This window comes from Pongo abelii, chromosome 11 (assembly GCF_028885655.2).
Source record: "Pongo abelii isolate AG06213 chromosome 11, NHGRI_mPonAbe1-v2.0_pri, whole genome shotgun sequence".
NCBI classification, from domain to species: Eukaryota; Metazoa; Chordata; class Mammalia; order Primates; family Hominidae; genus Pongo; species Pongo abelii.
The window spans coordinates 98,918,727-98,941,387 of record NC_071996.2 but is presented as its reverse complement, the minus strand read 5'-3'; the positions used below and the strand labels follow the sequence as shown (position 1 = coordinate 98,941,387).

The 22,661-nt window shown below is 36.7% G+C and overlaps 1 protein-coding gene across 1 annotated transcript in view; it reads left to right on the top strand.

Annotated features, from left to right (window-relative positions):
• DNAH7 (dynein axonemal heavy chain 7) overlaps positions 1-22,661 on the top strand; it is a 336,427-nt gene that overhangs the window by 129,859 nt on the left and 183,907 nt on the right. The window contains exons 20-24 of the mRNA XM_024243333.2: positions 3,760-3,953; positions 5,785-5,983; positions 13,978-14,118; positions 16,738-16,950; positions 18,360-18,469. Coding sequence (XP_024099101.2) covers positions 3,760-3,953; positions 5,785-5,983; positions 13,978-14,118; positions 16,738-16,950; positions 18,360-18,469 — 857 coding nt within the window. The remainder of the gene's footprint in view (positions 1-3,759; positions 3,954-5,784; positions 5,984-13,977; positions 14,119-16,737; positions 16,951-18,359; positions 18,470-22,661) is intronic.

Sequence of the window (22,661 nt, the reverse complement as noted above, 5' to 3'; positions counted from 1 at the left end):
GCCTGATCACTCTGATGATAGTCTATTTTGCTGTGCAGAAGCTCTTTAGTTTAATTATTCCCCATTTGTCAATTTTGGCTTTTGTTGCCATTGCTTTTGGTGTTTTAGCCATGAAGTCTTTGCCCATGCCTGTATCCTGAATGGTATTGCCTAGGTTTTCTTTTTCTAGGGTCTTTATGGTTTTAAGTTTTACAATTAAGTATTTAACCAATCTTGAGTTAATTTTTGTGTAAGGTATAAGGAAGGGGTCCAGTTTCTGTTTTCTGCATATGGCTAGCCGGCTTTCCCAGCACCATTTGTTAAATAGGGATTTTTTTCCCAATTGCTTGTTTTTATCAGGTTTGTCAAAGATCAGATGGTTGTAGATGTGTGGTGTGATTTCTGAGGTCTCTGTTCTGTTCCATTGGTCTATATATCTGTTTTGGTACCAGTACCATGCTGTTTTGGTTACTGCAGCCTTGTAGTATAGTTTGAAGTCAGGTAGCACGATGCTTCCTGCTTTGTTCTTTTTGCTGAGGGTTGTCTTGGCTATAAGGGCTCTTTTTTGGTTCCATGTGAAATTTAAAGTAGTTTCTTCTAATTCTGCAAAGAAAGTCAATGGTAGCTTGATGAGAATAGCATTGAATCTATAAATTACTTTGGGCAGTATGGCGAGTTTCATGATATTGATTCTTCCTATCCATGAGCATTGAATTTTTTTCCATTTGTTTGTGTTCTTTCTTATTTCCTTGAGCAGTGACAAAACCGTATTTTCTATGAAGCTTCCTAGTAGCAGAAATGAGGAAGCTCTCTATATACTCAAAGTTTCGGGCCCCTGATATCACATTCATTTGGTTTAGAAATGTAAACCTAGTAGATCGTCACTGGAGCTGATGAGATTGGTGGGTGGTTGTGAAGTAAAAGAAGACATTTAAAAATTGTCAGTCAGTGTTCTTTTAACCAAAAAAAATGACAATTAATAATTCAATTCTTCCCCTGCAGGAGACAGAAAGTAATTAAGGTGTCAAAGAAGTCATACTAAGATTCAAATTTCTAGTAGCTTCCTGTTACAACATCTTATTGCTATGTTCTGAGGACATAGCTATGAAGTACCAGCCTTCTGTGACATGGAGGCTTGTACATTCCTTGAGTTTCCCTGCATGAGCCCAGGTGTAGCTCAACCTGCATTCGCTGAAGCACTCAACATGGAATGCTGACTCTGTACCAGGATTTGATGGTGATCTTTAGAGGAATTTAAAGTCAGTGTTATTTTACTCTGATAAATACCTTTCTTGAAGGATGGAAGATTATAAAATGTTGATTTTAACTCCATAAAACATGGAGTGATGTAAATGCTTTATTTTCCCCTTTCCCCAGAGTCAGTCCTTCCCCCGCCCGCACTCTTTCCAACAGTCAATTTTGGGGTGAGGAGAAGGAAAGGGGGACTAAAAGGGTCGCTTCAAGTATCTGTGTGTTTTAGACACCATATTAGTCACTTCAAATACATTATCTAATTTAGTCCTCATACCAATTTTGAGAGAGGGCTCTTATCCCCATTTTCAAGATAATAAAAAAGGGACTCAGATTAAGCAAATGATCTAAGGTCACACAGATAGTAGGGAATAGAGTGTGGACAGACACCAGGTCTGTTCAACTTGGGCCCCTTTCTTTATCTGATACAGTCCTTATTATGTTCGTCTTCTCTGGGAGAGAGTGAAGGTAGTTGAGTTGCCAGTCATAAGATGATTACTTTTATTTTAAAATCTTAAATCCATATACAAAGACACGTAGATTATTGCCTATGTTCATTTAAAAGTAGCATATTTGGTTCAGAGTTATTAAGCTAATCTGGTTAAATAGGTTTGACCCTGGAAATTCAATAATAAAAAAATTTTACCTAAATGCTCTTTCCATGGTTTGTTGTTGTTTGTTTGTTATTTTGGCAATGATAATATTTAGCAAAAGGAATACACTGGTTTAAATAACTGAATTTTTAGCTTTCAAATCTTAGATTAAGAATGGAAACATTGCAATAAATTTTTTGGTTGAGAATAACAAATACTGTTCGTGTGTGAAAGGAGTTTTTTACATTTTTTAGCCACAATTCAGCTTTTTTCCCCCAAACAAATACAGGCATACTTTTCCAGAAGGTGGCACTCTAAGAACACTATTTTGATATTTGGGTTTAGGCGGACAAGATGGCCTGAGTCTGTTATGCTGTGTGTGTTTGTTGGTGTGTGTGTGAATGTCTATTTGAAACATAAAACAAGAAGCACAATAAAATTCCTTTTAAAAATTATGCACCTTTAAAGATAAGTTGATCTAATTATATTACATGATTTATATATTCATGTTTTATTGAGAAAACAAGTAATAATGATAATTATTTTCTTTGATTAAATTACTATTTCCAAATTGCATTGTTGTAATCCAAAAAAAGCAAAAATTATATCTTTCCTTTTCAGACACATTCAAAGTATGTTCACAAAAACATATTTTAGAGACTCCTGCAATCGAATAAAATTCCTTTAGGAAAAAATTTACTGCTTACATTTTTGGTTATCTCTCAGTCATGGCTGAATACCAAAAATATCTAATTAGTTAATCTTGAAATTTAATATTTAGTTTTTAACAATATTCTCTTGATTTAATTTCATATAAATTTTCTAAAATGCCCTGTTACATTAATAAATGTCTGGTGTATTTTCATGAGGTGTGCTACTTGATGATTGAATTTTGTTTTTTCAACACCTTCAAGCTTATTAAGTAAAGAACTTTCCTTACATTGTCAATGGTGTCAGTGGTGAACACTGACTTTGGAATTATAAGACCAAGAGTAGACCCAGATGACATCAACCATGTGTTAAAGAAAAAAAAAGTAAAAAGAATTCTATTTCAACTATATCTAGGCTGTATTTTTATATGTATTTCTAAAGATTTTCATAAACTCGGTGGTAACTGTATAGATATTTTGAGAAATCAATAAACTCTATTTACTTTTTTAAAAATATGAGTTCTTTAAGATCAGCTTTTGGTTATAATTCTTACTTTGAACACACAGGATAAAAGAAAGCTCCTTTAAAAATATTTGATCGTGTTTGAATCACTTTAAAGCAAACAGCTCACAGTGACACTTTCAAGTGAGAATGTTCACCATGCCTTAAAGGTGGAACAGTCTGTCTCTAGAGAGTTCAGGAAGAGCACACCTTGAACTTGAGTCCTTCAGCAAGAAGTGCTATAAAGTAGTTTCAGGGGTCATTGTTTACAATGTAAGATCTTCTTAGAAAACTTTTTTCCTCATTTCCTCAACCCTTACTTTTTTCTCTGTAGTTATAAAACAGGGATTCTGTTATGTTATTATTATTCATAACAATAAAATTCAAAATAATAATTATAATGATGACTTATTGTTTAGAATTCTTTTCCTCAAAGAATAAAAGACAAAAGAAAATATCTCATACCAGTTTGTTTCCACTGTCCTTCTTGTGAGTTTAGGCAGTGTTCTCTGTCTCTCATTTTCTGTTTCTTACACTTCTCAACTTAGAATGAGAATTGTTATGAACAGTGCTGAGGATTAAATCAATGTGACTTTTACAGAATCAAAGAGAGAGGCCAAGTAGACCTAGAATATGCAAGACTACTTTTAAAAAACAAATACTACCCTTAAAATTTACATAACCTTTGTTTGATTACAAACATATAATCTCAAATATAACATGAATATAAATAGAGTTAGTATCTAATATTTTTGAATTGAGTGTTTTTTATTTTTATTTTTAGGATAAACACGTTCTGACAGTTGTAACCATTGACAGAATGCTGGAAAGGCTGAAAAAATCTAATGAACTTTTGGAGCTCATTCTTAAAGGACTTAATGAATATTTGGAAAAGAAACGCCTCTTTTTCCCCAGATTCTTTTTTTTGTCCAATGATGAACTTCTTGAGATACTATCTGAGACTAAAGATCCCACTAGGTAAGTAATTTACATGTAGAATACGTGACTAAATTTATCTGCTTAAGCTTAATTTTTAGAACAAAGTAGAACATAAATATATATAATCATGTTTATATAATAATTTTTCTACAAGAATATTCCAAGTATTATATAATCAACTTTGGATAATTATTAAAAATGTAACTAGTATCACTGAATGAACCGTGGAATCGTTTTTTTGTTTGTTTGTTTGTTTTTGAGATGGAGTTTCACTCTTGTTTCCCAGGCTGAGTGCAATGGCACGACCTTGGCTCACTGCAACCTCCGCCTCCCAGGTTCAAGTGATTCTCCTGTCTCAGCTTCCCAAGTAGCTGGGATTACAGGCATGCACCACCATGCCCAGCTAATTTTGGTATTTTTAGTAGAGATGGGTTTTCACCATGTTGGCCAGGCTGGTCCTGAACTCCTGATCTCAAGTGATCCACCCTCCTCCGCCTCCCAAAGTGCTGGGATTACAGGCGTGAGCCACCGCGCCTGGCCAGATTTCTTAACTTATCACATCTTACAGATTTTTCAGAACACGACTCTTTCACAGCACATTCAGAATAAAAGCCACTGCCCTCATGATGGTTTGCAATGCCCCACACAGATTATCCTTCCAATGTTATCCTTCCTATTCATCTCCTACTAGTCTTCTTGCTCACTCTGCATGCAGTCCTCCAGCCTTTTTGCAATTCCCCGGTAAAAGGGGCAGCTTCCTTTCTCAGTGTACTGTTCTCTTGCCTGGGATGCTCCTTACCCAAATGTCTATCACACTTCTTCCTTTACCTCCTATAAGTCTTTGTGGAAATCTGGTTAAACATCTGTCATTCAGGGAGGCCCTCCCTGACCACCATGTTTAAAGAGGCAGCTCACTCCACGCTCAACTTGCCCTCTTTCCTGGACTTATTTTCCTTGCCTCATTTTCCTTATGCATACTTGTTATCATCTGGCATACTCTATAATTTACTTATTTGTTAATGGCGTGTCTTCCTCTAGCAGAATATAAGCTCCACCATGGTAGAGATTTTTTGATTGTTTTTTTCCCACTGCTGATTCCCCAATCCTTAGAAGAGCATCTGATATAAAGTAAACAGTGAATAGAAATTTGTTAAACAAATTTGTTAATTTTGTAACTTGTGCCTTCAAAGTAGGGGATATGTAATCTAAACAAAAGGTAAATTTAGGCTCAGATTTCTATCTGAGTTTTTATACTCTGTGTCTTTTTGCCCATTTGAAAGATGAATGCAACGGGTTATTATTGGTAGTGTGCCAAAAATGAAGAGTTGTGTCAGTCCCATCTGTATTACATTGAATAGACTAATAGCTGGATACTGTTAATGCAGTTGATTTAGTGAACTGTAAAGTACCTAAGTTACTAAACGTAGTCCACAATTTTCAAGCAGTCTCTGAAGATCCCAGTTGAAATGGCTACTTTTGTGCATTTGAAGATTCTTCAGATTCATGTATTTATCTGTTAGTCAAGATTGGTTTTCTCCTTATGTTACCTTTAGCATCTTTCAATTCATTGTATTGAAGAGAAAGCCTCGTGGTTGTCTCTGTAGCTCTTACTATGATTGTAATTTTACAGATGTTTTGTGATTATTCAGTTAATACTGACATCTCAATGGACTATGTAATGCATGTAGGCAGAGCTTGTGTTTTTTGTTTGTTTGTTTGGGGGGTTTCTGGTTTTTGCACAGCATTTCATTCCCAGCAGCACCTAGCACAGGTCTAACACTACACATTTATGAACTTTAAACGAAGAACACTGGAATGTAAGGAATTGTTTTAACTTGGTTAATTATCTTAAAAATGTTTTTCCTGACAGGGTGCAACCTCACTTGAAGAAATGTTTTGAAGGAATTGCAAAGGTAGAATTTACGGAAACTTTAGACATTACTCACATGAAGAGCAGCGAAGGAGAGGTTGTAGAACTCATAGAGATTATTTCAACAGCCAAAGCCAGAGGTCAAGTGGAGAAGTGGTTGGTTGAATTAGAGAGAGTTATGATTAACTCCATCCACAAGGTAGCCGATTATACTTATGATTTTTAGAAAAGGATGCTAGAATATGAATGTTATTAGAAATATACTATTGATAAATGTACTGTTATTTAAACACAAATGGACGCATGGAATTACCAATTCAAATGTGATAGATAACTTGAAGGCAAAGAGATGTTCTATGATAGTAATTTTGTAGTGACTCACTGGAAAAGTGGGACAAAATACCATCCATACAACAAAACACTTGGGTTTGAGTAATGCATCTGCTCATTTCTTGGGGCCGCATGCTAGTGCTTTCATCATTAATTAGGTACACTTTGTTCTATGCAGTCTATCTTTAATCTTGCCTTGGAAGCACCTCTCTACATGATCACATCAATCTCTTTGACATGTATGAATCTTTTTGTATGAAATGCATACAAAATGTTAGAAAATGATGTATGCTTCCTACAATTAATAGCAACTTCATATTTTCCACATTTCATAAAACATACTGTCAGCTCAATTATTTGTGACTACTTTTGTTAGTAGAGAATTTCAAGGCACACCAATAAATAAAGATTGAGCACTCAGTTTTTTTTTTTTTTACTATAATTTGAGCTTAGCATTCAAGTTTTTAGTCAAGAATAAAAATAATGATGGAGCAAAGGAACGGAAGGGGAGTATAATTAATTAATTAACTGAAAATTTTTATTTTTTATTTTTTATTATACTTTTAAGTTTTAGGGTACATGTGCACAATGTGCAGGTTTGTTACTTATGTATACATGTGCCATGTTGGTGTGCTGTACCTATTAACTCGTCATTTAACATTAGCTATATCTCCTAATGCTATCCCTCCCCCCACCCCCCACCCCACAACAGGCCCCAGTGTGTGATGTTCCCCTTCCTGTGTCCAAGTGTTCTCATTGTTCAGTTCCCATCTATGAGTGAGAATATACGGTGTTTGGTTTTTTGTCCTTGTGATAGTTTGCTGAGAATGATGGTTTCCAGCTTCATCCATGTCCCTACAAAGGACATGAACTCATCATTTTTATGGCTGCATAGTATTCCATGGTGTATATGTGCCACATTTTCTTAATCCAGTCTATCATTGTTGGACATTTGTGTTGGTTCCAAGTCTTTGCTATTGTGAATAGTGCCGCAATAAACATACGTGTGCATATGTCTTTATAGCAGCATGATTTATAATCCCTTGGGTATATACCCAGTAATGGGATGGCTGGGTCAAATGGTATTTCTAGTTCTAGATCCCTGAGGAATCACCACACTGACTTCCACAATGGTTGAACTAGTTTACAGTCCCACCAACAGTGTAAGTGTTCCTATTTCTCCACATCCTCTCCAGCATCTGTTGTTTCCTGACTTTTTAATGATCGCCATTCTAACTGGTGTGAGATGGTATCTCATTGTGGTTTTGATTTGCATTTCTCTGATGGCCAGTGAAGATGAGCATTTTTTCATGTGTCTTTTGAAGAAGTTGAATCTCTGAATAGACCAATAACCGGCTCTGAAATTGAGGCAATAATTAATAGCTTACCAACCAAAAAAAGTCCAGGACCAGATGGGTTCACAGCCAAATTCTACCAGAGGTACAAGGAGGAGCTGGTACCATTCCTTCTGAAGCTATTCCAATCAATAGAAAAAGAGGGAATCCTCCCTAACTCATTTTATGAGGCCAGCATCATCCTGATACCAAAGCCTGGCAGAGACACAACAAAAAAGAATTTTAGACCAATATCCCTGATGAACATTGATGCAAAAATCCTCAGTAAAATACTGGCAAACCAAATCCAGCAGCACATCAAAAAGCTTATCCACCATGATCAAGTAGGCTTCATCCCTGGGACGCAAGGCTGGTTCAACATACACAAATCAATAAACGTAATCCAGCATATAAACAGAACCAACGACAAAAACCACATGATTATCTCAATAGATGCAGAAAAGGCCTTTGACAAAATTCAACAACGCTTCATGCTAAAAACTCTCAATAAAGTAGGTATTGATGGTATGTATCTCAAAATAATAAGAGCTATTTATGACAAACCCACAGCCAATATCATACTGAATGGGCAAAAACTGGAAGCATTCCCTTTGAAAACTGGAACAAGACAGGGATGCCCTCTCTCCCCACTCCTATTCAACATAGTGTTGGAAGTTCTGGCCAGGGCAATCAGGCAGGAGAAGGAAATAAAGGGTATTCAAATAGGAAAAGACCCTGTTTGCAGATGACATGATTGTATATCTAGAAAACCCCACCATCTCAGCCCAAAATCTCCTTAAGCTGATAAGCAACTTCAGCAAAGTCTCAGGATACAAAATCAATGTGCAAAAATCACAAGCATTCTTATACACCAATAACAGACAAACAGAGAGCCAAATCATGAGTGAACTCGCATTCACAATTGCTTCAAAGAGAATAAAATACCTAGGAATCCAACTTACAAGGGATGTGAAGGACCTCTTCAAGGAGAACTACAAACCACTGCTCAATGAAATAAAAGAGGATACAAACAAATGGAAGAACATTCCATGCTCATGGGTAGGAAGAGTCAATATCGTGAAAATGGCCATACTGCCCAAGGTAATTTATAGATTCAATGCCATCCCCATCAAGCTACCAATGACTTTCTTCACAGAATTGGAAAAAACTACTTTAAAGCTCATATGGAACCAAAAAAGAGCCCACATTGCCAAGTCAATCCTAAGCCAAAAGAACAAAGCTGGAGGCATCACGCTACCTGACTTCAAACTATACTACAAGGCTACAGTAACCAAAACAGCATGGTACTGGTACCAAAACAGATATATAGACCAATGGAACAGAACAGAGCCCTCAGAAATAATGTCACATATCTACAAGTATCTGATCTTTGACAAACCTGAGAAAAACAAGCAATGGGGAAAGGATTCCCTATTTAATAAATGGTGCTGGGAAAACTGGCTAGCCATACGTAGAAAGCTGAAACTGGATCCCTTCCTTACACCTTATACAAAAATCAATTCAAGATGGATTAAAGACTTACATGTTAGACCTAAAACCGTAAAAACCCTAGAAGAAAACCTAGGCAATACCATTCAGGACATAGGCATGGGCAAGGACTTCATGTCTAAAACACCAAAAGCAATGGCAACAAAAGCCAAAATTGACAAATGGGATCTAATGAAACTAAAGAGCTTCTGCACAGCAAAAGAAACTACCATCAGAGTGAACAGGCAATCTACAGAATGGGAGAAAACTTTTGCAATCTACTCATCTGACAAAGGGCTAATATCCAGAATCTACAATGAACTCAAACAAATTTACAAGAAAAAAACAACCCCATCAACAAGTGGGTGAAGGATACGAACAGACACTTCTCAAAAGAAGACATTTATGCAGCTAAATTTTTATTTTTTAAAATATCAACTTTTAGATTCAGGGGTACATGTGCAGTTACATAGATACATCGTGTGATTCTGAGGTTTGGGGAGTGATTGATCCCATCACCCAGGTACTGAGCATAGTACCCAATGTTAGTATATCAACCTTGACCCCTCTCTTCCTCCTACTTGTAGTAGTCCCCAGTGTCTATTGTTGCCATTCCCATCTGTGACCATGAGTAACTAAGGTTTAGTTTCCACTTACTTATAAGTGGGAACATGTGGTATTTGATTTTCTGTTCCTGTGTTAATTCGCTTAGGATAATGGTCTCCAGCTGCATCCATGTTGCTGCAAAGAACATAATTTCATTATTTTTGTGGCTGCATAGTATTATATGGTGTATATTTATCACATTTTCTTAATCTAGGCCACCATTGATGGCACCTAGGTTGATTCCATGTCTTTGCTATTGTGAATACTGCTCCAGTGAACATATGAGTATATGTGTCTTTTTGGTAGAACAATTTATTTTCTTTTGGATATATACTCAGTAATGGGGTTGCTGGGTTGAATGGTAGTTCTGTTTTAAGTTCTTTGAGAAATCTCCAAACTGCTTTCCACAGTGGCTGAACTAACTTACAATCCCACCAATAGTGTATAAGCATTCCCTTTTCTCTGCAGCCTTATCAGCATTTTTTGTTTTTTGACTTTTTAGTAATAGCCATTCTGAGTGGGGTGAGACAGTATCTCATTTTGGTATTGATTTATATTTTCTGATGATTAGTGATGTGGAGCATTTTTTCATATGTTTATTGGCCACTAGTATGTCTTCTTTTGAGAAGTGTCTATTCATGTCTGCTGCTCATTTTCTTTTCTTTTTTTGAGACGGAGTCTCACTCTGTCACCAGGCTGGAGTGCAGTGGTGCAATCTTGTCTCACTGCAACCTCCATCTCCTGGATTCAAGCAATTCTCCTGCCTCAGCTCCTGAGTGGCTGGGACTACAGGCGTGCGCCACCATGCCCAGCTAATTTTTGTATTTTTAGTAGAGATGGGGTTTCACCGTGTTGGCCAGGATGGTCTCGATCTCTTGACCTTGTGATCCGCCTGCCTTGATGTCCCAAAGTGCTGGGATTACAGGCGTGAGCCAGTGCACTTGGCCTGGTGCCCAGTTTTTAATTGGGTTGTTTTTTGCTTGTTCAATTGTTTAAGTTCCTTATAGAATCTGGATATTAGACCTTGGTCAGATACATAGTTTGTGAATGTTTTCTCACAGTCTGTAGGTTGTCTGTTTACTCTGTTGATAGTTTCTTTTGCTGTGCCAAAGCTCTTTAGTATAATTAGTTCCCACTTGTCAATTTTTGTTCTTGTTGCAATTGCTTTTGAGAACTTAGTCATAAATCTTTTCCCAAGGCCAATGTCTAGAATGATGTGTCCTAGGTTTTCTTCTAGGATTCTTATAGTTTGAAGTCTTACCTTTAAATATTAATCCATCTTGAGTTAATTTTTGTATATGATGAAAGTTAGGGGGTAAAGTTTCATTCTTCTTCATATGGCTAGCCAACTATTTAAGCACCATTTATTGAATAGGGAGTCGTTTCTCCATTGCTTATTTTTGTTGACTTTGTCAAAGAGCAGATGGGTATAGGTGTGCACCTTTATTTCTGGGCTCCCTATTTTGTTCCATTAGTCTGTGTGCCTGTTTTTGTACACATACCATGCTGTGTTAGATATGATAGCCTTATAATATACTTTGAAGTTGGCTAATGTAATGCTTCTGGCTTTGTTCTTTTTGCTTAGAATTTCTTTGGCTATTCAGGCCCTTGTGGTTCCAAGTGAATTTTAGAATGGTTTTTTCCAGTTCTGTGAAAAATGATGTTGGTAGCTTGATAGGAATAGTGTTGAATTTGTAGGTTGCTTTGGGCAGTATGACCTTTTAATGATACTGATTTTTCTAATCCATGAGCATGGAATATTTTTCTGTTTGTTTGTGTCATCTGTGATTTCTTTCAGTAGTATTTTGTAGTTCTTGTAGAGATCTTTCACCTCCTTGGTTAGATGAATTCCTAGGTATTTTGTTTGTGGCTATTGTGAATGGGATTGCATTCTTGATTTGGCTCTCAGCTTGAACTTTATTGGGGTATAGAAACGTTACCGATTTTTGTACATTGATTTTATATCCTGAAACTTTACTGAAGTCATTTATCAACTCCAGGAGTCTTTTGGTGGGGTCTTTGAGGTTTTCTAGGTATAGAATCATATTGCCAGTGAAGAGGGATTGTTTGACTTCTTCTTTTACTGTGTGGTTACCTTTTATTTCTTTCTCTTGCCTGATTGCTTTGTCTAGGACTTCCGTTTAATTTATATTTAAATTAATGTGTCAGACTCTCCCACAAATGTGTTGGAAAAATTCATTGGAATCTAGATGTTCAGCGTTACCACTGTTTCTTTCTCTTCTTAATGTTTCTTTCTCTTAAATATGGCTTTAATGCTTGCCTACACAATATTTTCCAGAAAATGTAAAATCTTTTGGACAGGTCTGATTTTCTCCCTATTTGAATTATATTACAATGAATGTACTTATGCATATATCTGGTTTCTTTGAATTTTAATTTTTGTATGATAATGGCCCATGTGTAGGTTTACTGGGTCAAAGAAGATGAGTTTTCATAGGCCTTGATAAATATTGACAAATAGCGTTACTGTTTTTGTAACCATTGGCAATATTAATACATTCCACTTTGGCCACTCTTTAGCAGCATTGAATTGGCTTATATGATTTGCTAATTGATGTAGTGTAGAGTAATAAGTCATTATTTTATGTGTATCTGATAATATTTCAACTACTCTTTTAATTTTGATTGTCAAAGTACTTGGAGAAAATATTTTGGTTGCCATTTCAGAGCATTAAGATAGGGTGGCAAGAAGTTGTATAGGATATGCAGGCATAAAAAAGAATGGAATCATGTCCTTTGCAGCAACGTAGATGGAGCTGGAGTCCATAATTCTTTAATCCTAAACAAACTAACACAGGAACAGAAAACCAAATACCACGTGTTCTCACTTATAAGTGGGAGCTAAACATTGAGCACACGTGGACATAAACATGGCAACAATAGACACTGTAGACCTCTAGATGGGGAGAGAAGAAAGGGGAGCATGAGTTTAAAAACTAACTGTTGGGCACTGTGCTCACTACCTTGGTGCAATATGCTCATGTAACAAACCTGCACATATACCCCCTGTATCTAAAATAAAAGTTGAAAAACACAAAAAATAAAGTTTAAAAAATGTGATGTAGAAAATAAGTATCTTTTAAAAATCTTCCTGTATAAGTTTGTGTTGACAAAATATGCAAGCAAGTGCAGTATACAATTCTACAATTAGGAGATATGTGTGTTACTGTGTTGTGCCATGTGTATTTGCATGCTTGAAAGGCTACTACATATATATATATTATTCTATATATATATCATATATAATATGGTAAACATAGATATAATAATAGACTTTACATATAATTTGTGGAACTTTACATAATCATCTTTCTCCTCATCTAACTATATAGAAATCCATTTTTGTGATCCAGATTTCAATGTCTTTCTCTTGTTCTCCCCACAGTGTCCTCCTAGAGCACATTTTTTCTCCATCTTCTTGGCATTTCTCTGCTGTGCCTTTCTATTTTATTTATTTATTTATTTGTTTATTTATTTGCTTCTCTCATCCCTCAGCTGTCCATTTTCATCTGCTCTTTCCGTGGCTTCTTCTGCTCTTAAAAATGTCTTTATTATCAACACCCAGCACTCTGCCCTTTATCATTGTTCCATTCCATAAATATCCCAGCAAGACTAGAAATCCAGAATGGTTTAACCATCCTGAGATATTTCTCAGAAAAATCTAAGAAATCTTTTCTGAAATTCAAACATTAAAGTACATACCACCTCACAGGCATCACTATTTTTGGTTGATGCATGTAACAGACTAGTGTGTTTCCCACTGATGGCTGGTAGAAAAAGTAGATGTATCAGTCCACTGAACATAGGTAGTGAAGTACAAAATTAGACTTCCTAACTTTACAGCCCTCAACTCTCCATGAATGAATTGTACCTCTGTCTCTGTCATCATTGCCTTAGGCTTCAAACTACAGGATTGAGAGGGAGTGGGGCCTGGAAACACAGGAGTAACTTGAGAAAGATTGTGTGATGCCCAAGTGTGCATGTGTACAGGCATATGGCTGAGTGGAGATCTGATTAAATTAAAAGAAAAATCATCTATAAATTTGATGGATCTCATTTTGGAATTATTTGAATTTGTATTTTGCAGTAAAATTGCTCATGCTTGTTCAATCCAAATGTATCTAGGATGTCTTTGGCTAAAATTATTCAAATGAATATTTGATACCATGTGGTTCACACAAATTGATAGTACATCAGGAAAATAAAATGTAATATGTTTGCCTTGCTTATAGGTATGTGCTTAAACTTGAATATAAATAGTTGTAATCACATGGTTTAAGTGAGTCTTGCGTAAGTGTCTAAGAATGTTGTAAAAAATTGAGCAGTATGAATTAATCTAGTTTAGGAGTTTAGCTCTCAATTGTATAACTTGTTCAGGAAATGGTTAATATTTAGCATATTCTTTTTTGATTAGGTAATTGGAGATGCAACTTTTGCCTATACAAAATATGAACGAATTAACTGGGTAAGGGATTGGCCTGGACAGACTGTTCTCTGTGTATCCCAAATCTTTTGGACGAAAGAAGTACAAACAGCTATTCCAATGGGGATAAAGGTAAGCTTTTATTAACCCTCAGGTTTCTTTAAGCATTTTTTCAATAGTATTATTGCCAGAATACACTTATTTTAAAAACTAAAATAAATACAGTTCACTTAAAAATCTACTTTATGCTGCAAGCCAAATTACAGATTTTTTAAATAAAAATTGCACATAACAAATATGTAGGAAAAATTTATACCAATAATTTCAAAATTTATGTTTAAACCATGTTTATTCACAGTATATAAAAGTCAATGATACTTGAACCTCAATCTTGTTATTATATACATTTTTGTGCTTTTAAAAATAGAGTGATAATAGGACTAAGAAACTCATAAAGATTAGCAGGAAATAAAGTAACAGTATTCTCTTTTATATCTTGAGTAAAACTACCCTATATAGATAAGGCTCCAGTTGACTTACTGTGACTGTTTTTATTTGTAATGTATTGATTTTGAATACATAATAATTATGAATATTTAAATGATGCTTAGTATTAAAATATGTAAATATTCTAATATAATTGGATATATTAATTTAATATTAATTAGATTGTAATTGTTAATGAAAAACTAAAATTACATTCATTGCAACAGTTCTATCGTTGAGATAGGATTTTAAGCAGGTCAACTTTCAGTTGACTGAGGGGTCAACTGCAACCTAGCAAATATAGAGCTGTAGTTTAAAATCATGATTGTTAAATATGTTTTTGACATGGAATTTGAAATGTCTTTAAGGTATTGTTGAACAGGGGTTTGAGAAAGATGCATATTCCCTGTAGACAGACAGATTCCAAAGAGTAAGGGACTGAGTGACACATGTTTAATTCACTCCAACTTACCAACAGGTCACCTACTTCTCTACAAGAAGGAATAGGATGTAGAACAGGAAGTCAAGGGTTTTCAGGAAAAGGTCTTTCTTCATGAAAAGCAGGGCACTGGGGCGTAAGAGTATCCTTAATAGCAGTAAGCCCCTGAGTTTACTTTTGGGCCTTTGGGTGTCTCTCCCCATGTGTATTTTTCCTTTTTCCTCAGTGAGTCCAGAGAATTCATTTTGTCTTTCTACTTTTAAGCTACCACTCACCAACCACCGCACTCAGAGGGATTTCTCCAAGGTGGGCCGCCAGGGGACGTGCAGCCCCCTGTGATCTCCCTGCTTGTGGTTGAACATGGGTGGGACAGAAGTTTATTTTTTGCTACTGAAGAAGAAAATTAATAGCAAATTAACCATGTAAATAATAGAAATGAAATAGTGTTTAGGCACTAAACCTTTGAAAACTGATCTTTCTTAAAAATAATAATAATAATAAAAGATGAAGTATTTCAGGAAACAAGAAAAGTGCCCCTTGGAGAAACAACTTGCAGTCCTCATCTCTGTCTTTTAAACTTTTTCTCATTCTTGGGAACCCTCACTTTTAGTTTCATTGCTGCCACTTAGCAATGGCTGTAACAGAGTGAAATAAACTCCTTGGTGTACAGTTTTATTAAATGTTTTTAAAGTAGAAAAAGCAGCCACTGGTGCATATTGATACGTCTGTTAAGCACAGTGTTTTTTGTTGACTATAATTTTATTTTTGTCTTTTTTAACTTACTCATTAGATTTACCTACCAGAAAAGAGAAGCAAGCCTGGTGTTCAGAACTAGCATTAACTTATTAAAAACTAATATGTTCGATGTTTTGTTTATTAGCATCTTTATATTTCAAGAAGCACAAACCCCTTTCAGAAAGCTTATGTGAGAGTACTAGAAGGACTCATAGGATCTAAACAGGAGCAGTCGGAATCAGGACCTCAGGGCTGCATTGGGCTGTGGTCTCTCTCTTGCTCTCTCTGTCTCTCTTTTTTTTTGAGACGGAGTCTCACTCTGTCACCCAGGCTGGAGTGTAGTGGCATGATCTCGGCTCACTGCAACCTCCACCTCCCAGGTTCAAGCTATTCTCCTGCCTCAGCCTCCCGAGTAGCTGGGATTACAGGCACATGCCACCACACCCAGCTAACTTTTTATATTTTTGGTAGAGACGGGGTTTCACCATGTTGGCCAGGCTGGTCTCAAACTCCTGACCTCAAGTGATCAGCCCGCCTTGGCCTCCCAAAGTGCTGGGATTATAGGCCACCACGCCCAGCGCTGGTCTGTCTTTTGTTGTTGCTTTCTATCTCTGTTGGCTCTGGTAGGATTTATTCTGTAGAGCAGAAGACAGCTTGTAGTTACTTTAGGTTGGCATATCCACAGCCTACCAAGCCTAGTGAAGAGCACTTTTTCTCTCAATCTATATAGCAGTCCCCAGGAAGAACTATGATTGGCTCTGGTTTAGTCACACATCCCCTCCTTCATATTGTCATGGAGAGTGGGCAATATGATTGACAGCTCCAACAAAACCGCAGAGAATAGAGAAGAAATAGAAAAGGAAAGGATAATGAGTAGACACAAATTACATATATCCATTATACGTGGCCTGATTGGTCTTGTTTACCTAGTATCTTTGTAGTCAGAAAAACAAATTATTTTTAAATTGTGTTACATGGAAAGTTGTCATCAAAATGCAGAGAATAATCTGTATATATACTAGTTCAGAATGTTTTGTTCAAAATAATTTTGATCACATTGGGAAATCATATCTTATTTTCTTTTCTTTCAGGCTCTTGAGCAATACTTGAAAACATGTAACAGACAAATAGATGATATTGTCACTTTGGTGCGTGGCAAACTGTCCAAGCAGAATCGCGTAACTCTGGGAGCACTTGTGGTACTGGATGTCCATGCTAGAGATGTCCTCTCATCACTTGTAAAAAAAAATATTAGTGATGACTCTGACTTTGAATGGTTAAGTCAGCTTAGGTACTATTGGCAAGTAAGTGGTATCACTGAATGTTATATTACACAGCAATTTCAGCTCGTAGTTTTAAATTTGTGCTTGCTTGCTCACATGCGAAATAGTAGCGGTAATCTGGGATCTTTTGCTGATGGCAGACTATACCCAAATAAGCATTTCTTTATATTGAAGATTAAGCTGCTGATAACTATATCATCTGTATTGATATCTATATCCTTATCTATATACAAACATATAGTTACATATAAACATATATACATATATAGATACATGAAAATCATGAGTAATTATCAAAAATTACTCATTTTAAATGAGTTGCTAGGCTTGCTGAATCTGTAAAATGTTGGGACTAGTCAGTTTAAAATTGTGTTTTTAGGTTCTTGATGCATCTAAAGGATGTATGAATCAAACTCTTTCAGTCTGATTTAGTCATTAAAGTTTCCTCTCATTGCTGGGTATGGTGACTCACGCCTGTAATCCTGGCACTTTGGGAGGCCAAGGCAGGCAGGTCACTTGAGGTCAGGAGTTCAAGACCAGCCTGGCCAACATGGTGAAACCCCATCTTTACTAAAAATACAAAAATTAGCTGGGCACATGGTGGGGTGTGCTTGTAGCCCCAGCTACTTGAGGATTGAGGTAGGAGAATTGCTTGAACCCCAGGAGGCAGAGGTTGCAGTGAGCCGAGACTGCGCCACTGCACTCCAGCCTGGGTGACAGAGTGAGACCCTGTCTCAGAAAAAAAAAAAAAAAAAAAAAAAAATTCCTCTAATTGATCAATTGAAGAAGCCAGAAACATGGTTTTTACCAGGGCATCCAGGTGGATGGTGATGGTAGTCATGATGGGGAATGCAAGCAAGGCAGGAACAGTTAGTAAAGTGGGCAAGATAGGGCCTATTGGGTGTGGGCAGAGACAGGTGCATAGTTTTCATCATATAGGCTTTTGTGGAAGTCTTGGGAGGTATGGGGTGGGAGGAGAGAAGAAGTGAGAACTAGCATCCTGGGAAACAAATTGAGGGGCAGTGTATTTAGTACTGAGCTAGAAGCTCAGATGGCGGAATCATTTCAGATGCCAGATCCTCCCGTTACCAGATGTATAACCTCGGGGAAGTTACTTATTCTCTTTAAGCATCAATCTCCTCATCTGTGAAATGATGAGTAATATCCACTCTATTGTTAACACAAAATGATTAAAAATATGCAAGAGGTAAGGGACAAATACTAAAATATTTTATGGGAAAAATTAAAGCCAGTGACTTCAATTATTCATCCGTGGAAACTAGATATTTAATTCTGCCATGGAATCAAATGACACCTGAAAAGTGAACTTTAAAGATGTGTGTATTATGGTTATTATGTATTAAAGAGCTTGAGATTTCATATTATTTACAGTTTTGTTGTTTAACTTCATGTTATCTGATTTATCCTAGGAAAATCATTTAGAAACAAAAATGATCAATGCTGGTTTGCGATATGGATATGAATATCTGGGTAATTCCCCGAGGCTGGTTATTACACCACTCACGGATAGATGTTACAGGTAAACCCTTTAATTTAAGGATCTATTGGAAATAACTTTCACTGACCCCATACCGCTGATTTATTTAAAAATACCAAATTGTCTTCCATACTGTTAATTTAGCCTGTGTTATTTTTTCCTAGACCCTTAATTTTCCTCTCAGGTTTGTCTTCATTTTCTCTTTCTCTGCTGTCTTCCTCCTCTCAGTACTAGGGCTCTAAGTATTAGTAGGTGTCACTTGTTGACACTGTCCATCCGTCCTCTCTTCCTGAAACTTTCTGACTTTTTCTTGGCTCATTTGAGTCATTTTATTGTTCCCTTGAAACACTGAATTTTCTTTTTAAAATTGATATTTTTATTATTTCAGTAGGTTTATGGGGAACAGGTGGTGTTTGGTTACATGGATAAGTTCTTTAGTGGTGATTTCTGAGATTTTGGTGCACTCATCACCTGAGCAATGTCCAGTGTACCCAATGTGTAGTCTTTTATCCCGCACCCCACTCCCACCCTTCTCCCCAAGTCCCTAAAGTCCATTGTGCCATTCTTAGGCCTTTGCGTCCTCATAGCTTAGCTCCCACTTGTAAGTGAGAACATACGATGTTTGGTTTTCCATTCCTGAGTTACTTCATTTAGAATAACAGTCTCCAACTCCATCCAGGTTGCTGTGAATGTTATCATTTCCTTCCTTTTTATGGCTGAGTAGTATTCCATGGTGTGTGTGTGTGTGTGTGTGTGTGGGTGTGTGTGTGTACACCACGTCTTCTTTATCCACTTATTGATTGATGGGCATTTGGGCTGGTTCCATATTTTTGCAATTGCAAATTGTGCTGCTATAAACATTTGGGTGCAAGTGTCTTTTCCATACAATGACTTCTTTTCCTCTGGGTAGATACCCAGGAATGGGATTGCTTGATCAAATGGTAGATCTACTTTTAGTTCTTTAAGGAATCTCCACATTGTTTTCCATAGTGGTTGTAGTAGTTTACATTCCTACCAGTGATGTAAAAGTGTTCCACTTTCACCACATCCACACCAACATGTATTTTTTTAATTTTAAAATTATGACCATTCTTGCAGGAATAAAGTGGTATCACATTGTGGTTTTGATTTGCATTTGTTTGATCATTAGTGACATTGAGCATTTTTTCATATGTTTGTTAGCCATTTGTATATCTTCTTTTGAGAATTGCCTATTCATGTCCTTAACCCACTTTTTGTAGGATTAGTTGTTTTTTTCTTGCAGATTTGAGTTCCTCGTAAATTCTGGATATTAGTTCTTTGTCAGATGCATAGTTTGCAAATATTTTCTCCTCTCTGTGGGTTGTCTGTTTACTCTGCTGATTATTTCTTTTGCTGTGCAGAAGCTTTGTAGTTTAATTATGTCCCATCTATTTATCTTTGTTTTTGTTGCATTTGCTTTTGGGTCCCTGGTCATGAACTCTTTGCCTAAGCCAATGTCTAGAAGGATTTTTCCAATGTTATCTTATAGAATTTTTATGGTTTCAGGTCTTAGATTTAAGTCTTTGATCCATCTTGAGTTGATTTTTATATAAGGTGAGAGCTGACCATCCAGTTTCATTCTTCCACATATGGCTTGCCAGTTCAGTTATCCCAGCACATTTGTTGAATAGTGTGTCCTTTCCCCACTTTATGTTTTTGTTGGCTTTGTTGAAGATCAGTTGGCTGAAAGTATTTGGCTTTATTTCTGGGTTCTCTGTTCTGTTCCATTGGTCTATGTGCCTATGTGCCTATTTTTATACTAGTACCATGCTGTTTTGGTAACTGTGGCCTTATAGTGTAGTTTGAAGTTGGGTAATGTGATACCTCCAGATTTGTTCTTTTTGCTTAGTTTTGCTTTGGCTAGGCAGGCTCTTTTTTGCTTCCATATGAATTTTAGGATTTTTTTGTCTAGTTCTGTGAAGTATGACCATGGCATTTTGATATGGGAATTGCATTGAATCTGTAGATTGCTTTTGGCAGTATGGTCATTATCACAATATTGATCCATGAGAATGGGCTAGAAACACTGAGTTTTCGAGAGTTCTGTTTTCATGTAGTGATTTGTCTCATGCCTTGTGGTTTTCTGAATGTTCTCATCCAGTCCCATGCTTTAATGGCCTACATCTTGAAGACCCCATATCTGTACCTCTGGCCAAGGTCTCTCCTATAAGCTTGCTATACGCAAGCCTACTTGATATTTCCATTTGGTATCTCATAGATACTTACATTTACATTTCTTCTAAAAGCAAATATACCATTTTACCTCCCAAATTCACTCAGCCTCCCCTAGTCCCATCTCAGGAAATGGCAGTGGCTATTTATCAACCCAGTCATCTCTATAAATACCTAGCTTTGTCCTCAACTCTTTCTCAGTTCTCCACATGTAGGCACACAGTAAGCCCTACTGATTTAATTGAATTAAATGTATTTATTTATTTCTCTTCCTTTAAAAAAGTAAACTTTTTGGCCTGGTATGGTGGCTCATGCCTGAGATCCCAGCACTTTGGGAGGATGAGGTGGATGGATCATTTGAGCCCAGGAATTTGAGACCAGTCTGGCCAACATGGCGAAAACCCATCTCTACTAAAAATATTCAAATTAGCTGGGTGGGGTGTTGTGCGCCTGTAGTCCAGCTACTCAGGAGGTTGAGGTAAAAGAATCACTTGAACTCAGGAGGTAGAGGCTGCAGTGAGCTGAGATTGTGCCACTGCACGCCAGCCTGGGTGACAGAGCAAGACTCTGTTTAAAAAAGAAAGACTTTTTAAAGAGTAATTTTAGATTTACAGAAAAATTATGCAGAAAGTACAGAGAATTCCTAACCTCCCTCTATCCCACCCAGTTTCTCCCATTAACATTTTTTTTTTTTTTTTTTTTTAAGACAAAGCCTCACTCTGTTGCCAGGCTGCGTGATCTCAGCTCACTGCAACCTCCGACTACCTGGTTCAAGTGATTCTCCTGCCTCAGCCTCCCGAGTAGCTGGGATTACAGGCATGCGCCACCACACCCAGCTAATTTTTGTATTTTTTAGTAGAGACGGAGTTTCACCATGTTGGCCAGGATGGTCTTGATCTCCTGACCTCATGATCTGCCTGCCTCAGGCTCCCAAAGTGCTGGGATTACAGGCTTGAACCACTGCGCCTGGCCCAAAATCTTTCATTAGTGTGGTACATTTATTATAATTGATAAACCAATATTGATACATGCCTGTTAACTAAAGTCCACAATTTATACAATTTATATCAGGGTCCACTGTGTTGCAGAGTTCTGTGGGTTTTGACAAATGCATAATGTCATATATCTACCACTAAAGAATAATTTTACTGCCCTAAAAATGCCCCCGTGCTCCACATATAATTTCCTCCTCCTCTCCCGCAGAACCTGTCGACCACTGACTATTTTCGTCATATATATATATTCCAAAGTGTCATATAGTATGTGAAATTATATGTACTGTCTCTTTTCACTTAGCAATATGCATTTAAGGTTCCTCCATGTCTTTTTGCAGCTTGATAACACATTTATTTTTATTGACGAATAATACTCTATTATATGGGTGTAACACAATTTATCCATTCACCTGTTGAAGGACATCTTGGTTGCTTCCAAGTTTCAGTGATTATAAATAAAGCTGCTGCAAATATTCTTGTGCAGGTTTTTGGTTGGACATACGTTTTAAACTCATTTAGGTAAATAACTAGGAGCATGATTGCTGGATCGTGCACTAAGCCTATGTTTAGCTTTGTGAGAAACTGCTAGATGGTTTCCCAAAGTGGCTGTACTTTGGAACTCCATTTGCATTGCCACCAGCAATGAATGAGAGTTTCTATTGTTCCACATCTTGCCAGCATTTGGTGTTGTCAATGCTTTTGATTTTAGTCATTCTAATAGATGTGTAGTGGCATCTCATTTTGCTTTATTTTGCAATTCCCTAATGATATATGATGTTGAGCATCTTTTCATATGCTTATTTTTATATGGATATCTCTTTTGGTGAGGTGTTTTTTCAGATCTTTTGTTCATTTTGTAATTGGGTTGTTTATTTTTCTTTTGTTAAGTTTTAAGTGTTCTTTGTATATTTTGAATACAAGTCCTCTGATACGTGTTTCTGCAAATATTTCCTTCCAGTATGTAGCTTGTGTTTGTATTGTCTAAATACTATCTTTTGACTGAGTGCAGTGGCTCACACCTATAATTCCAGCACTTTGGGAGGTCA